Source organism: Enhydra lutris, unplaced genomic scaffold (assembly GCF_002288905.1).
Source record: "Enhydra lutris kenyoni isolate GAN:26980312 unplaced genomic scaffold, ASM228890v2 scaffoldscaffold38, whole genome shotgun sequence".
In the NCBI taxonomy this organism is placed as follows: domain Eukaryota; kingdom Metazoa; phylum Chordata; class Mammalia; order Carnivora; family Mustelidae; genus Enhydra; species Enhydra lutris.
In genome coordinates this window covers 19,667,983-19,682,778 of record NW_019154122.1, presented here as the reverse complement: position 1 = coordinate 19,682,778, position 14,796 = coordinate 19,667,983, and the positions used below count along the sequence as shown (strand labels likewise).

The 14,796-nt window shown below is 58.3% G+C and overlaps 1 protein-coding gene across 1 annotated transcript; it reads right to left on the bottom strand.

The window, feature by feature from the left end:
• Positions 1-40: 40 nt before the first annotated feature.
• On the bottom strand, positions 41-14,403 carry LOC111154609 (ubiquitin conjugating enzyme E2 J2). The gene is made up of 7 exons (XM_022514305.1): positions 14,268-14,403; positions 10,096-10,226; positions 7,285-7,325; positions 2,278-2,380; positions 2,060-2,198; positions 1,310-1,390; positions 41-696 (listed from the first exon to the last, which is right to left on the bottom strand). Exons 2-7 carry the CDS (start codon positions 10,224-10,226, stop codon positions 412-414), a joined length of 780 nt encoding a protein of 259 aa, XP_022370013.1. The 5' UTR covers positions 14,268-14,403; the 3' UTR covers positions 41-411.
• Positions 14,404-14,796: the final 393 nt, after the last annotated feature.

Sequence of the window (14,796 nt, the reverse complement as noted above, 5' to 3'; positions counted from 1 at the left end):
AGCCAGGGCTCCACTGGACCAAGAATGCACGCAGAGTATTTGATAATCGAGTTTTGTATTTTTAAGTGACCAAATCTAATAAAATGAAAAACAGGTTTACTAAAACAGGTCCAAAAGACGATACAGGAGATAAGCTATAAAACCAAAGCGTGAGGCCCCTCCTCCTCGGCACCCAAGCTCCATGGTCCCCAACAGACCCCAGAGTGAGGACAGGGAGCTGAGAATCTTGCATCTCCTCTAAATCCAAATTACACACTTTGGTTTTTGTTTTCCTTTTCAAGGTTTTTAAAAAGCTACCCCAGGAGTCAGGCAGGTCCACCCTGCGCTCGGCGACACGTCCAGCCAGCCCGTGGCAAGCTCGGGCCCAGTGTCCCTCGTTTTTGACCACTTCTGCCAGCCGTGGCACGCGGCTCACTCCTGCGCTATGCTTCTCAGCACGTACTTGACCGTGTAGGCAAAAGCCGCAAACCCAACTATAACAAACAAGTTCGCCAGGGCACCGCCCAGGAGTCCATGGTGCCGGTTGGCCTGCTGGAGCCCCGCGAGGTGTGGCCCAGCCCCTGGCGCGTGCCCATTGAGGAGCTGAAGCCCGTTCTGACCATGGTGTGTTTCCCCATCTGGAACCACATCTGGTAAGGGGAGAGCCTGGGGTCGGCTACTGAGTTCATCTTGGGCTTTCTGTTTCTGTTTAATTTCCTAAGATAAAAACAGAAAAAAACAAGGGTTGGTCTGAACAAACAAATTCCTTTAGAACTAGGGATCATTCTAAGATCCACCCGTGGGTGGAAGACCTGTGGGGCCTGCGGTCGCCGGCCCCCTGTGCTCAACCCTGACACCCACCCCCGGAGGTGAGGGCTGCTGCTAACCTGTTTACAGAAGAGGGGTCCAGGGACTTGTCAAAATCACCAAGCCTGCACCTCGCAGGGCCTAGACTGAGTCAGTCCAAGCGACACAGGATCACTGGGACCTCGACCTTAATGTGGCTCACCCTGCCCCTCCTGGCCAAGGGCCCTCCCTGCGGCTCAGCAGCCCACCTGAGGAGCTCCACGTCCTGACGTCCTTCCCTCTCCCTGGCCCCCCCAGCTCCAACCCCACCACATCCAAGCCCCTAGCTCCCTGGGCACCCTGAGGAGAGGGGCAGGGCTGTACCCGCCCATTAGCTCCTACAGGCGCACGTGGGAATGGGTGCTCTCCATACGGTCTATGTGCGGCCCAGGGACCCAGAGCAGCAGAGTCTTCTCTGGGGAAGACTCGGACATGAAAGTGCTCCTGACAAGGGGGAGCAAAACGGAGCCGGCCTGTCCCTTACCTCCACGACTTCAGGGAATAATTCACAAAAGACTTTGTCTTTCAAATTAAATGCTAAACTTTGTGCAGCCAGTTGTCTTTTCTAAGAAGAAAGAGAACGGAAATATCAGCCCGAAGACTAATTTCAATTCTTTCAAATTCTAAATTAATTTCCATTTTTTCAAATTCTATGTCATCCTCAAAAGCTCCGGTCTTCACGTGGTTGAAAGCACCCAATCAACTCGGTCTTCAGAACAAACTAACTCAGTCTTATGAAAACGCATGTATCTTTCCATTATCATCAACTAATAACTTTAATTCCTACTTAAACGAGAGAAAAACAGGGGCGCCTGGGTGGCTCAGTGGGTGAAGCCTCTGCCTTCGGCTCGGGTCATGATCTCCGGGTCCTGGGATCGAGCCCCGCATCGGGCTCTCTGCTCAGCGGGGAGCCTGCTTCCTCCTTTCTCTCTCTGCCTGCCTCTCTGCCTACTTGTGATCTGTGTCTGTCCAATAAATAAGTAAAATCTTTGAAAAATAAACAAATAAGTAAATTTTAAAACCGGAAAAATAAAAACCAGGTAACAAGGACTAGATACCTCGCTATCCATGGACGGGGCTGCACAGCTGCCCGTTCTGCCCCCTGCCCCCAAGCCCCTGAGGAAGCTTGGCCTGTTCTTCCCACTGCTGAGGAGAACAAGGAGCCCCAGAGCAGGGAGTCTCCGCACAGTGTCTGGGGAGTCCCCAACACGTGGCCGCGCTCTCCACCCCTCACCGTGAAGTCCGATGTCTCTATGCTGCCCAGGGTGGGGCCCTTCTCCACCATGAAGCTAAGGAGCCCCGTCAGGATGGTGGAGACGGACCAGGCCGGGTTCCACGTGTCTGGGTGGAAATCCGTGATGGAAAGACACAGCCTGCAAAACAGGGACCCACTCAACAGAGCTCACCCCAATCCTGACCTCACTCGATACTGGAGAAACAGAAATGCCTTACCTCGTATTGCACTTAAATCTTCCATTGGGCGTGATCATATAAATACTAGGAGGTTTAAAAGGAAATTCTCTGGGAAAAACTAGTTTTCCATGATAATAGCCACCTATATCAAAACAGAAAGAGCCTGTCATGGTTCACAGTGCAACTCCTGTGGGGACAAACTGCTCACACCCAGCCCCATTCCAGCCCTCAGGCTGGCATCACTGCCCTCAGCCTCCCACCCCACCCCACCCGCTCTCCCCCATCTCTGTGCCCACCAGCTGACCGCCCCTGGAACACAGGAGTCTTGCTGGAGGTCTCACTGGGGCCTCATGACCAAAACTTAGGAGCAGCTTTGCCCCATACGACCACCACACAAACCCTGCTCAACCTTCCCATGCCCACCTCTCACCTAGAGCAGGGCACCAGAAGAGAAGTTGTACTGGGCTCCTCACTGGCCCCCTCCTGCCGCCCTTCCCAGCATGACAGCCAAGGTCACCCCTGTTCAGATCCCCTCCCTCCTACACTACTCATTTCTCCTTCTCCACTGAACTATACCCAGCAATAAACAGAACTGCCATCATTTCTCCCACCGTAAAAACACAAAACTCTGGCCGCCACCCCCCTCCAACTCCTGCCAATCGCTCACTCTCCTTTCTGGAAAACCCCCAGACAGCTACGCCCAAGTCCACCCTGACGAGGGCCCTGCTCCCACCATGATCCCCCAAACCTCGAGACCCCAGACCTCCCCTCCCACCTCACCACCACTCCTGATCCTGCCTCAAGTCCCGCCCTGGCCTGGCTCCCCATTCTCACTCCACCCCCTAAGCACTACCCACTGGCTCCTTTGGTGCCCTCCCTGACCACTCACACCTCTGGGGCCTCACAGTCTCATGTGACACGAGGATGCGATCATCAGTCTCCCACCAGCACCTCCACACGGGCCTCTGGGGCTCCTCCCCTCACTCCGGACCCATGACCTGAACATCCAGGCAACACTGTTCAGAGGAGTCTGAGAGAGAATTCTGGCTATTTTCTGGCTATTTTCCCCAAAGAGCAGTTCCAACCTCTTCCAACAGATTAAACTCTGGGAGGACCCACAGCCACACCCGTGCCCCGTCCCCCAGCCCAGCCACCATTCCACACCAACTCCAACAGCAAATCCTGTCGGCCGCACCTTCAAACTGATCCAGACCAACACTGGGGGGCTGCTAGCCTCATGGCCTTCACCCTGCCCTCAGCTCCCAGGCCCACTGCCCCATGCCTACTGGAGGCCTCACACCCTCCTCTCAGGGCCACACCTGGGAGCCTGCCGGAAATGCAGAGCCCTGGGCCCAGCGCAGCAGGCTAAGTGACGCACGCTGACAGCACACCTGGCGACGTGCGCACACTGAGGCTTCACAAGCTGCCTGACCTCCACCTGGGATCCCCACTGCCCTCAGCACCCCGGGTGTGGTCCCACCTCAGGGACTGGAGCATACTAGTCCTAAAGAGCCACACATCTCTGCTCCAAGGCCACTCTTGGGTAGGCCCTCCCCACCAGGGCCCTGGCCCCCTCGCGTGAGTGCTGTCTTCCGCTCCAGCCTCTGCCAGTGGTGGAAGGATGGCATCAGCAAGTGTCCCTTGTAAGGCCAATCCAGCACGCAGACAAGTCCACCACTGAGAACCTACCACCATAAAGACACTCAGAGCACACTCACTCAAAATTACTAAGAAAAGCCAAACTGGACAACAGCCAAGTGATACACACAGGGGCTTTTCCTAAGAGGAAGCAGAAGAGTCGGGCACGTCTGAGGCTCAGCTCCCAGGAAACAGCGGCCACGGGCAGCTCAGCGGAAGGCACTGGGAAGACAGGCACTGCCTCACAGCACGAGCGCACGGCTGCTGGGGAAATGGCATTCGCAATTCCTGCGCCAGCCCAGCACCGGTACCTCCGTCGGGTACTGGAGGAAAGCCAGGTGAAGACCTTCCACCGAGGGGAGAGCTCCGGGCAGGAGCCGGGCAGAGAGGCAACCACACAGGGAGCAAACTGGAGAAGCAAACGGCAAGTCGCAATACAACGGCGGGCGGCGCGTGAGGGGCCACCGGAGCCCTCAGGCCTCCGCATCTAGGCGTGCAGGTGTGCTCCGCGCAAAGGAGATGAACTCTGGGAGGGTCTGTGCTGAGGGGGCCCGGAGGGCTCAGTGTGAGAGGGAAGAGGCAAAGCAGGGCCCGCAGGACAGAGCCTCGCCCAGAGGTCAAGCCCTCAGGAAGTGCAGGGAAGCAGTGCCAGGCCAGCAGCTCCCACATCCTTCACTCCCAGTGTCCACAGGGAACGGCGTGAGGAGCACAGCCTCGGCCGAGCGCTGGGGACAGAAACTACCGAGAGCACTGTGGCCCTGGGAGGCAGCCGGGGAGAGCGCCCAGCACGCCGCCGCCCTTCCTCCACCGAACTGCTTTGGCAACTAAGTGGAAAAAAAAGAAAAAACTCACTGGCCACAAAGATGCCGGCCCGTTCCCGGGTTCTCTGCTCTGTCCCGCGGACCCGCACCCCCACGTTTCCCTCCAGTCTGCTCACTGAGGCTGCGGAGTCTGAAGCTGAAGCAGAGCGACGACTCCTGCTCGCCCCTGCCCTAGCTACTCCGACCCTCTGCCCTTCTGTATACATTTTAGAACAAAACTCGCAGATCGAACAAAACACTTTCGTTACAACTCTGACGGGGATTGTGTAAGATCTACAGATGGCTTCAGGGAGAACCCTCCGCGGCACCCGCACTAGCGGGAGGCAGCTTCTGAGCTGCGAGAGTCGGTGGGCCTGGGGTTCGCCAGGGCAAGCACAGTCGCGGAGCCCAGAGGCCAGCCAGTGCCGAGCCGAGCAGACATGGACAGGGAGAGGAGCCACGAGAGGCTGGGAAGGAAGGGTCAGGACATCCAGAAGTCAGAGGAGAAGCAAGTGAGGAGGAAGCCAGAGTCAACACCACTGGAGTCCACAGAACCCCAGGCACTGAGGCCTGAGATCTGTCCCCTGGACTGGCAGTTCACAGGGGTCCCTTATTAACCAAGAGAGCGGCGAGCACAAGGAAGGCCTTAGGCTGCAGAGTGTAGCCCTGAGCTGAGGGGATGGGCGGCAGGGACGGGGACAGACGCTGAGGAGGGCAGTGAAGGGAGAGGAGGCAGAGGAGGGGAAGGAGGAGGAAGAAGGAAAGGGGAGGAGAAGCAGCAGGAAAAGCTCTGTATCTGAAGGGCATCTTGCTGGCAGCCTGAGGGCCAGAACCAGCAGGTAAACACACAGGGGAGGACTAGCCACAAGGAAGCACGGGTGACAGTGCTGGATCTGCAGAGAGGGCGCCTCTTCCTGCACAGAGACAGGAGACCCCATGCTAGCCAGGCCTGGGGATCAGCGAATCTCCTGGAGTCCCAGCTGTGCATGCCTTCACTTGGGGGGGCCTGCCCTCTCCCCCCCCGCTGCTTCCACCCCCATCCAGGCTCACTTCCAGCAGCAACAGGCCTGGACACAAAATTAATAAACGCTTACTATTTATTCGCAAAATAATAAAACTACAAAAAAATAAACTTAAAAATCAGGGACAATGCCCCTTGGCAGAGAGAAAACACATTTACTCCTAGTGTGTGTTAGAAACACACGTTTAGGGGCGCCTGGGTGGCTCAGTGGGTTAAAGCCTCTGCCTTCGGCTCAGGTCATGATCTCAGGGTCCTGGGATCGAGCCCCGCATCGGGCTCTCTGCTCAGCGGGGAGCCTGCTTCCCCCCCCCCCCCCCGCCTGCCTCTCTGCCTGCTTGTGATCTGTCAAATAAATCAATAAATCTTCAGGAACACATGTTTAACAACCATTCTAACATGATCTGTCCAGACGGCCTGAAGCCCATCTTTTGCTGCATTTCTAGAAGCCCCCCTGCGAGCACACCAAGGCCACACGCTACTGCTGGTCACTTGGGCCCCAACATGACACTATGAACATCCCCTGCAGAGAGCTTCTGCACGTGCCTCCCCAGGACACACCTGCCCGTGTCAGGAACTCCCACACCGAAGGAGAGTCTACATAAGGCTGGTGACACACGCACCGAATGTTCTCCTCAGTGGCCAGACTCTTTTCTACTGAAATCTTATGCCAAAGCCCCCTGTGGATGTAGATGTCGCCCGAAGCAAGGACCCAGTGGCTAGAGAGCTGAAGGTGCTGCCCACCCAGCTCTGCCCTGGGCTTGCCCTGCCATGGCCCATCTCTCCCCTGGCCTAAACCAAGGCTGGTGCCAGGCTCCCTGCGGCCCCCGACGTGCTGACTAATCCCAGGTCTACTTTGTAAATGACACCAGACGACCCTGGGTGGCATCAGCGGATCAGCCTCAGCAGCAAGTGGGAGAGCAGAGGTGCCCAGCTGGCCCAGAGCAGATCCTAAGCCTCAGTGTCCCATCCACAAAGGGGCCCAAAACTTGGCTCAGAGGGCTCAGCAGAGTGAGAGCTCCATAATTACACCTTTCCCTCCTCGGACAATATTCACGTTGGTCTGAACAAACCCCAGGAGAAGCTGGCCATGCTGTCCTGCTCACCAGGTCTGCCTTCCAGCTCTGATCCCACTGATGTGAGAGGCTGGGTAAGCCCCGACACTTACAGCTTCCGAAGACTGAACACAACGGCAAAAAACCAAACACTTCTTGGACCTGGAGAAACACTGGGATGGATTCCAAGAAAGTCCAATCTCACTCGTGCACATCCAAAATAGGGCGCGATTCACAGATACCAAGTGTTTGACAGGTGACGTCTACTCAGATGGTAAACAGTGGGGCGTCTGGGGGGCTCAGTCATTAAGCATCTGCCTTCAGCTCAGGTCATGATCCCTGGGTCCTGGGATCGAGCCCCACATTGGGGTCTCTGCTCAGCAGGAAGCCTGTTTCTCCCTCTCCCACTCCCCCGCTTGTGTTCTCTCTCTCACTGTCTCTCTCTGTCAAATAAATAAATAAAATCCTAAGTAAAAAAAAAAAAAAAAAAAAAGATGAAACGGCCTCTTGTTCCTCTCAATCAGATCAGACTTACCTTCATACGGAGTCATCTCTGGGCCTCGGACCACATAGTGCCTGAGGGAGAGAAGAAAATCAGTGGGCTCTGGGATGGCAACTTCTCCAAACCTGGAGTCACTCCAAGGCTGGGCTTTGTAGGGTCCCGTGAAACCTGATACTCACAAACAATCAGCAGATGAACTTGGACTGTAGACACTTTAGTCACTTTGTAACAGAACCTTGAAAACCATATCTTGTGAGTTTTCCACAAAATATTTTTGTGTGTACAATATGCAAGAAAGAAACCCTCTCTAACAGTTACAGCCAAATGAAAAGGTTTCCAACGTGGATTTCACATTCATTCCTGAGGTGTACCTAGAAACTTGCATTTCCAGGGAAATGCACGGAAACACATTTCCAGGGGAAACCTGTGTGCCCAAATATTATGAAGTAGGCCAAGCAGGGGACAGCTGGTGACATGAGTTGGCTGCGTGTCTCCCAGTGTTGCTGTTCCTGCTCTGGGAGAACACACATGACCTCAGAGCAGCTGTCCTGTAGCTGGAGGAACAGGCACAGCCCACAACCGTCACTGAAGTCCCCGCACAGAGCCCAAGCCCAGGCTGGGCCCACGTGCCTCAGACCAAAAGCACCGGCACCCACAGACTCCACTCTCCCACACAAACACAGAGCTCCAGCTGTATGTCAAGAGGTGTTTGGACTTAAGGGTTTTCAAACAAAACAGAAAAGCACAAAGGAGAAAGTAGAACCAACCAGAAATGCACGACCACACACGACTGTTAACACGTCAATTACCATCCCTTCACAGACCCCCTCTTCCCACAAACACCACGTTAAGGTCGTGGACCGTACAACACCTGCTATCTGCTCGCTGATACATTCTACTCCCGGAACAGTCATCGGTGTTGGCCGACCAGGAACAACCCTGACAGCTAAGCACGTGAGCCCCCCAAGAACACGGCCTTACTCTGTCACTGCTCCCAAGCCTGGCGCCCAGTTCAAGAACACAGGGTAGGGGCAACGAGCAATTGTGGGGAACCAGCACCCGGAGCAGCAGAGCAGGGGACGCCCAGGGCTGGGCATAAGAGCCCATCCAGTGGGCCTGACGTGGCTATCCTCGGCCAGCTCTGGGAACTGGATTCTGGAGTGAGGAGAAGGTCTCACCACCCCAACTAAATTATCTGTGCTAAAAATAGGATCCATGCCAAAAGGAAGCCCACCTTCCGGCTGGGAGTCTGGAACACTGGGAGGTGCCAGGCAGAGGTGCCTACATGACCTACTCCCCCTGGAAATCCCAAGCCCTGGATCTCTACAGGCTTCCCTGGTGGACAGAACCTCAAATGTGTTGCCACTGCAGGTCCGTGAGAGCCCACGGGGACGGCAAGCTTGTCCTTGGCCTCCTACAGACTCTGCCTCCAGTGCCTTGTCTGTGTGCCGACTTTGCTCACTTTTTCTCTGTAAGAAACCTTAGCAGCAGCTCCTCCTTGTGAGTGACTGAGCCCGGGGACCTGAACTCACAGGCAGGCAGAGGCTCCCCAAACAAAGAGGACCTCCCTGCAACGGCTCCGGCTCCGTAAGCGGCGCCACGCCGCTTTTTTTTTGTGGCCTGGGGGCAGGGAGAGCTCTGCTGTGAGCCTGAAGCCCCACCCACACGAGCCCCCTCACCCTGAGAGCCTTCCCCTCACCTGTCAGCGCCCTTCTAAGCTGAGGAAGGAGGATCCAGAACCCTGAAACTACCCGCCCAGTCGGAAAAGGATTTCTTTTTAACTCTGTTCAGTTGTTTCCTCTGGATTCAAGAAACTTAAAAAATACTTTTCTTTTTTTTTAAATGGGCTCCACGCTGCAACGAACTTTTAACCCTGAGATCCAGACCTGAGCTGAGACTAGCCGGCTTAACCAACTGAGCCATTCAAGTGCCCCTCAGAGACACTTTCTGAGATCAAAACACTTTCAGTACCTTTCAAGCAGGGGTGCCTCGCAGCTCAGCTGACCATCGGACTCTTGGTCTCAGCTCAAGTCATGATCTCAGGGTTGTGGGACCTAGTGCCACCATCAGGCTCCGGGCTCAATGAGGAGCCTGCTCAGGACTCCTTCCCTCCCCCTCTCTTCCCACTGGCACGTGCGTGCACTCTCTCTCTCAAATAAACAAGTAAGAGTTTAAAAAAGAAATACCCTTCAAACAGAAAATGCTTACTGCTTGGGCCCTACACTTTACTTCCCACAAAATCAGCAACGCACCTGGTAAGGGCAGCTCGTCTGTAGAAGCAGGTAGGTTCCCAAGGCCACACTTGAACACAGCCAAAGAGTCACTACGAAACAAGTGTCCATGAGGTACGGAGCCTGTCTCATCAGCCCAACGGCTTCCCAGGCCAGTGCCAGGTGCTGAGGTATCAGGACCCCTGACCCTTTGTCACAAACTCTCCAAGGCAGGACAGGCTACTTCACATCACCAACAAGCAAAGAGCAGAGAAGAAGAGTCTAGAAATGCAGCTTCTCCACCAACAACTGTGAGACCGATACACTCCAACGCCTCCGCTGTGGATCCCACAAACCAGCACCCCCGCCCCCACCCCCACCCCCCGCCAAACGGTGCTCTCCAGAACTTTCTCTCCAGCCCCAGTGTGCGGGGGTGAAGGAAGACCCCATCGCGGGCCCAGCTGCCACCTATTACGAAGACAACCAGGACACATCCGCAGGCCTCTGTCTACTCACATCTAAAAAAGGTGCACCTTTCCTGATGCCACGACGGGAGCACGAAAGCCACCCAGCCAAGCCAGCAGAGAACCCAGGTGACAGTCAGTGTGAGGTGAGTGGCCATCCAGAGCCTTACCATTCAAGAATATTGGAAGGGAGGGGCTCAGCACAGATATAAGGCACCGGGTCCTTCTTAATTCGAAGATAGTCCTGTTTCAGCCGCTGGGTCGCTGTTGTTGGAGCTCTTTTATTGCTGTTGCTGCTCATCTGTGGAAAACAAACACTTCTGCTCACAAAGGAAAGGGCACACCACTGCCTTCCTCACCCAGACGGCTCAGCAGTCCCCCACTCGGCTTCCGTCTCCGCAGCCCAGCAGCAAGCCACGTTAATCCCGGCCGCCCAGAAGCCAGGCCTGTGGGCTGTCCTGACTTGCCCACCCACTCAGACGCCTGCAGGACTGGCAGAGTCTCCTTTTCCGTCTGCCCTGCCACAACCTTCATTTATGTAACATCAGATGCAAAGATTAAGGGGAAAAAAGAGAAACCCAAAGCCTCACTCCTGTCGTCAAAGAACCAAAATGGGAAGAAAAATATCGGATTTAAAGGGTCCTCAGTAGAGTGTGCTGAAGCCACCTGGGCCAGGGCTCCCGAGTGACTGAGCAGTTCTCGCCAACTCTGTGCCACCCAACGTTTATACTGTGGGAATCAGGATGCACCCCAAACCAGCCCCCACGGAGAGCCTGCTGTCAGGCATTTTCCAACACATCTACCACTGGTCAAAAGTGCATGGGGGGAACAGGGGAGCAGAGCAAGCACCTCTGAGACGGGAGAGAGATAGGGACCCTTGAAAGTCTGACACACATGCCCGGAAGAGGGAGAAGGAGCGCCCTCCAGAGAGAAGGAGCTACAGGGACACAGGCAGCCTCATGGGTCCAGGGAAGAGCCCTGGGCCACTCTGTAAGGAGCCAAGGGGCAGTAAATGAGACTGACAAGGCTGGGCAGGGAGGCAAGGCCAGGCGGCTGGGCAGCACATCACGAAGTTTTTAGGTCCAAGCCTGAAGGAAGATCAAATTTTCTGTGTGATCACTTGGACATGGGGCGCCTGGGTGGCTCAGTCGGTTAAGCGTCTGCCTTCAGCTCAGGTCACACACTATCCCAGGGTGCTAGGACGGAGTCCTGCACCAAGCTCCCTGCTCAGCAGGGAGTCGGCTTCTCCCTCTCTGCAAGCCCCCGCCACCGCTCTTGCACTCTTCTCAAACAAATAAAATCTTAAAAAAAAAAAAAAAAAAAAAAAAAAAGTTACTTGAACTGTTCAGTGAAGGTCAAATGGGGCAGCTGAGATGGGACAGCAGGGGCAGGACAGCACTGACGGCTGAGGACCAGGAGCGAAGTCACAGCCATCGTTCAAGAGAAGAGGCACGACCTGGCTTAGGGGGCCCTGGGACACTTCAGCTATGCTCAGAGACAGAAGGGAGGGACGGCGAGAGAAGACAGAGCCCCCCACCCTCACAGACATCCGAGCAGCTCCAACCTGAACTGCTATGAACGCTGAAGCTCCCCATAAGACAGCAAAAAAGTTCTGCTGCTAAGAATAAAGCGAGAAGGCCGCTGGTCTAAGACGCGATAGAGACAGAGGACACGCAGGGGCGCGCAGGAATGGAAAGGCGCAGCGGCTCCGGCTTCCAGGCGACTGTGGTGGCAAACCGGAGCCGCACCTGCCCTGCTCGCCCCGTGACACTGACACGGCCGGTCAGCGATCTCGGGCCATCCTGCCACAGCACTGGACATCAGTGGTTAGGATCGTCACCCTGACCTCTGGCCTGTGCAGGCCTGAAGTCACTCCACCCCACCTCCCACGACAGCGCCTGCCCTCCTCGTCTTCGCCTCAGGGTCTCTGTGTGCTCATTTCCCGAGCGACAGCTCCGACAGGTCAGAGGTCCACAGACTCCTGCCCCCTTGCAGGCCGAATTCCCCTCGGAGCACTCAGCCCCTCCACGACAGCCAGGGCTCAGCGCGCTCGCTCTGTACCCCAAGGATGGCGGAGCAATCCTCCACACACCGCTGCCCACCGCACAACCTCAGGATCTCTGTTCCCCTCCTCCTCCTGTCCCCACTGCACCCGCCCTAATGTAGGCTCTCATGACCGTTCCCATTAACCCCCACAACAGCCTCCCAACTGGCCTCCACCTCCCAGTGTCACCCGTTTCAGCCGGCCTGTATCCTGAAGTCAGATCAGCGTTTTCTCCAGCCACAGCTCTGACCACAGCACTTCCAGATTCCCCCAGAGCCAAGCAAGTAAACCTGAACGCCCCCCTGCTTGCCAAGCCCTCGACAAAGAAGCCGCAGCTCTCCCTCCTAGCTCCCCGGTCCCGAATCCCTTCCTCGCCCTCGCCGCCGGCACAAAGTTCACTCAGGCCCTCCCTGGCCTAGTTCAAAAGCGAAGTCCCTCAAAAGCCTCCCCGATCTCCCCAAGCGGCTCCACCCAGCCTCCCGCAGCCCAGCTCGGCAGCACACCGGTTCCCGCCAGGCCCCAGCAGAGATGCTGGTGAACCCACAGCAGGACGAGCGACAGAACAGCCTGGGAAGGGACGCTTTCCCGCACAGCACGGCCCCCCAGCTCCCGGCCCAGCCACGCAGGCCAGGGGGCTCACTTGGCACCAGCACCTCCTAACGGACGGCCCCAAGCCGCCGCTCGGCACTCGTCCGGGCTCCTGCAAGCGTGCACGTGAGGTCGGCACTCTGCCACGTGTGAAACAATTCTCTGGGTTACTCAAACGCCACTGTTTGGACTTAATCACGTGGCCAGGCCGGATGCTTGGTGAAGGCCACTGGGCAGCCACGCAAAACAGACGGGTCCAGCCTGGTCAGTCACAAACGTCTCTCTCATTCTTGCTCCCAAGCGCGGGTCTTCACCTTTACGACTCAACTACTCGGCTCACGGGAAGGAAGGGCTCCCGACGGGCCCCTCCTGTGCCTCAGTCAGCGGTCGCACAGCCCCTGCAGCCTCCGGCACGGACACACCCCGTGAAGCATGTCTCAGGTTCGTGCAAACCCCACAGACGGGGCACGTAAAAGTGCATTATGCTGAAAGACATTTAAAAAAAATGGCGTGAATAAAAAACGTTCACCCCCAGAGGCTGGAAAACAGCAGCCTGAACCAGTGCCACGGGGGACGCGCCCTGGCAGCCCCCGCCCAGCATCCACCGCCCGTGCCTTTTTTCTCCGCTCATCTCTTCGCTCCGTGGAAGCCGAACCCAGGTGACCGCGTGGCAAGAGACCTTGGCCTGCATGACCCGCTGGGCACGTGACACACCCAAGCCCAGGGCTTTCCCGGAAGTTTCTGCTCTCTCCACCGGGTGGGCTCCACAGGCTGCAGGGAAGCCTGGGGCTGATGGAGGCAGCCCCGTTACCACTCCTGCGCCTGACTGGGCGGGGAGCTGCCCCCGAGGTCACCCTTCAGAACGGGGCAGAGGCCGAAGTGCAAGTTCTAGGCCCTGAGATGCGCGTGCCTGCTGGGCACAGCCGGTTCTCCGATTCCGCCCTTTTCCACCGACGCTGCCTCACCTGGGGCGCACGGAGCACCGGCCTCCCGCCGCGGGGCCGGGCTCTTACGCACCTGCCAGCGCTACGCCCACGAGGCTGGGCCTCACGCTCTCGCTGCTCCACGCCTGGGCCCGGAGAGAGGCCGGGCAGCGGGTCTGAGTCAAACACAGGCCGGCCAGGTGCTGTCGGCTGAAAGCGGCCGACCCCGGGGCGGCCGCAGGTAACCGGCAGGCGCGCCGAGTGGGCGGGCACACGTGAAGAACCGGCCCGGGGCCCAGGCGCAGCCGCCCAGCTCTCAGCGCCTCCTGCTCCCTCCTCGGCCACTGCCCCGACAGCCACGACCCCAGCACACTCGTTCCTGCCGGGGCTCACGAAACCGCCTGGGGGCCGTGCAGGGGAAGCGGCGGCGGGCTCGAGGGCAGCCACCCCAACTCCGATGTCCGGGGACATTTACACACCAAGACCCGTGCCGGCCAGTCCTGGAGGTGCCCGCGAGCGCCACGAACAGGAGGCCTTTCCGCAGCGGCCCAGCCGCGGGGCCACCCACACCCCCAAGCTGGCCGGAGGAGCAGCCGGCCCGGAGCCCCGGGCGCCCCGCCGTAACCGACCTCCGGTTCCGCGCACGGAGGCTCCCGGCCGGGGCCCCTCGAGCGGCAGACCGGGCGGGGACAAGCCTTGCGACGGCCCCGTGCCCTCCGCGCGGGCCGGCGCCGGCGGGGCGGACGCGCGGCCGAAGCCCCGGCTCGGGCCCGCGCCGCGCTCTCACCTCTCCCCGTCGCCGCGCGTGGGCCGCCGCCGCGCTCAGGCTCGCCGTGGTCGAGGCCGGAGCAGGGAAGGAAGAGCGTGGCCCGCGCCGGAGAGCCTCACCGCGCCGGGACGGAAGCCACCGAACCGCCGCAGCGCCGCCGCCGCCTCAGCCTGCAAGATGGCCGTTCGCGGGGCGGGGGAGGCTCATCCCCGCTTCCGATTCCGGTGCGCCGCGCTCTGGGGCGGCCGCTCTAGCCGGCCGGGCGGACGTCGCCTGCGTCTCGCTGCCACCTCCCGCCCCGCGCGGCCGAGAACGTCCGCGCGTGCGCACTGGCGAGCGGCCTCGTGGGGCAGAGCCCGAGGGCGGAGGGTCGGCGCGTGCGCACGGGCAGGCAGTGCCGCGGCGGGCGCGGTGGGGCTCGGACGCGCGGCCTCTTTGGTGGTCTAGTCAGGCGGTCGGGGCTGTGTGAAGCGTCCTTCCGCCATAATGCTGTCCGGCGGGCGGCCCCAGGGGTTGTCAGCGGCCGCAGGGATCCTGGACCCCCTCA

Excerpts from the sequence above, each read along its gene's own strand:
- LOC111154609 (XM_022514305.1), bottom strand. The coding sequence starts at position 10,226 with ATGAGCAGCAACAGCAATAAAAGAGCTCCAACAACAGCGACCCAGCGG. Across the intron at positions 2,381-7,284 it reads AGAGATGACTCCGTATGAAG|GTGGCTATTATCATGGAAAA; the intron begins GTAAGTCTGATC and ends GTTTTGATATAG. Across the intron at positions 1,391-2,059 it reads TAGAGACATCGGACTTCACG|AAAAGACAACTGGCTGCACA; the intron begins GTGAGGGGTGGA and ends CTTTCTTCTTAG.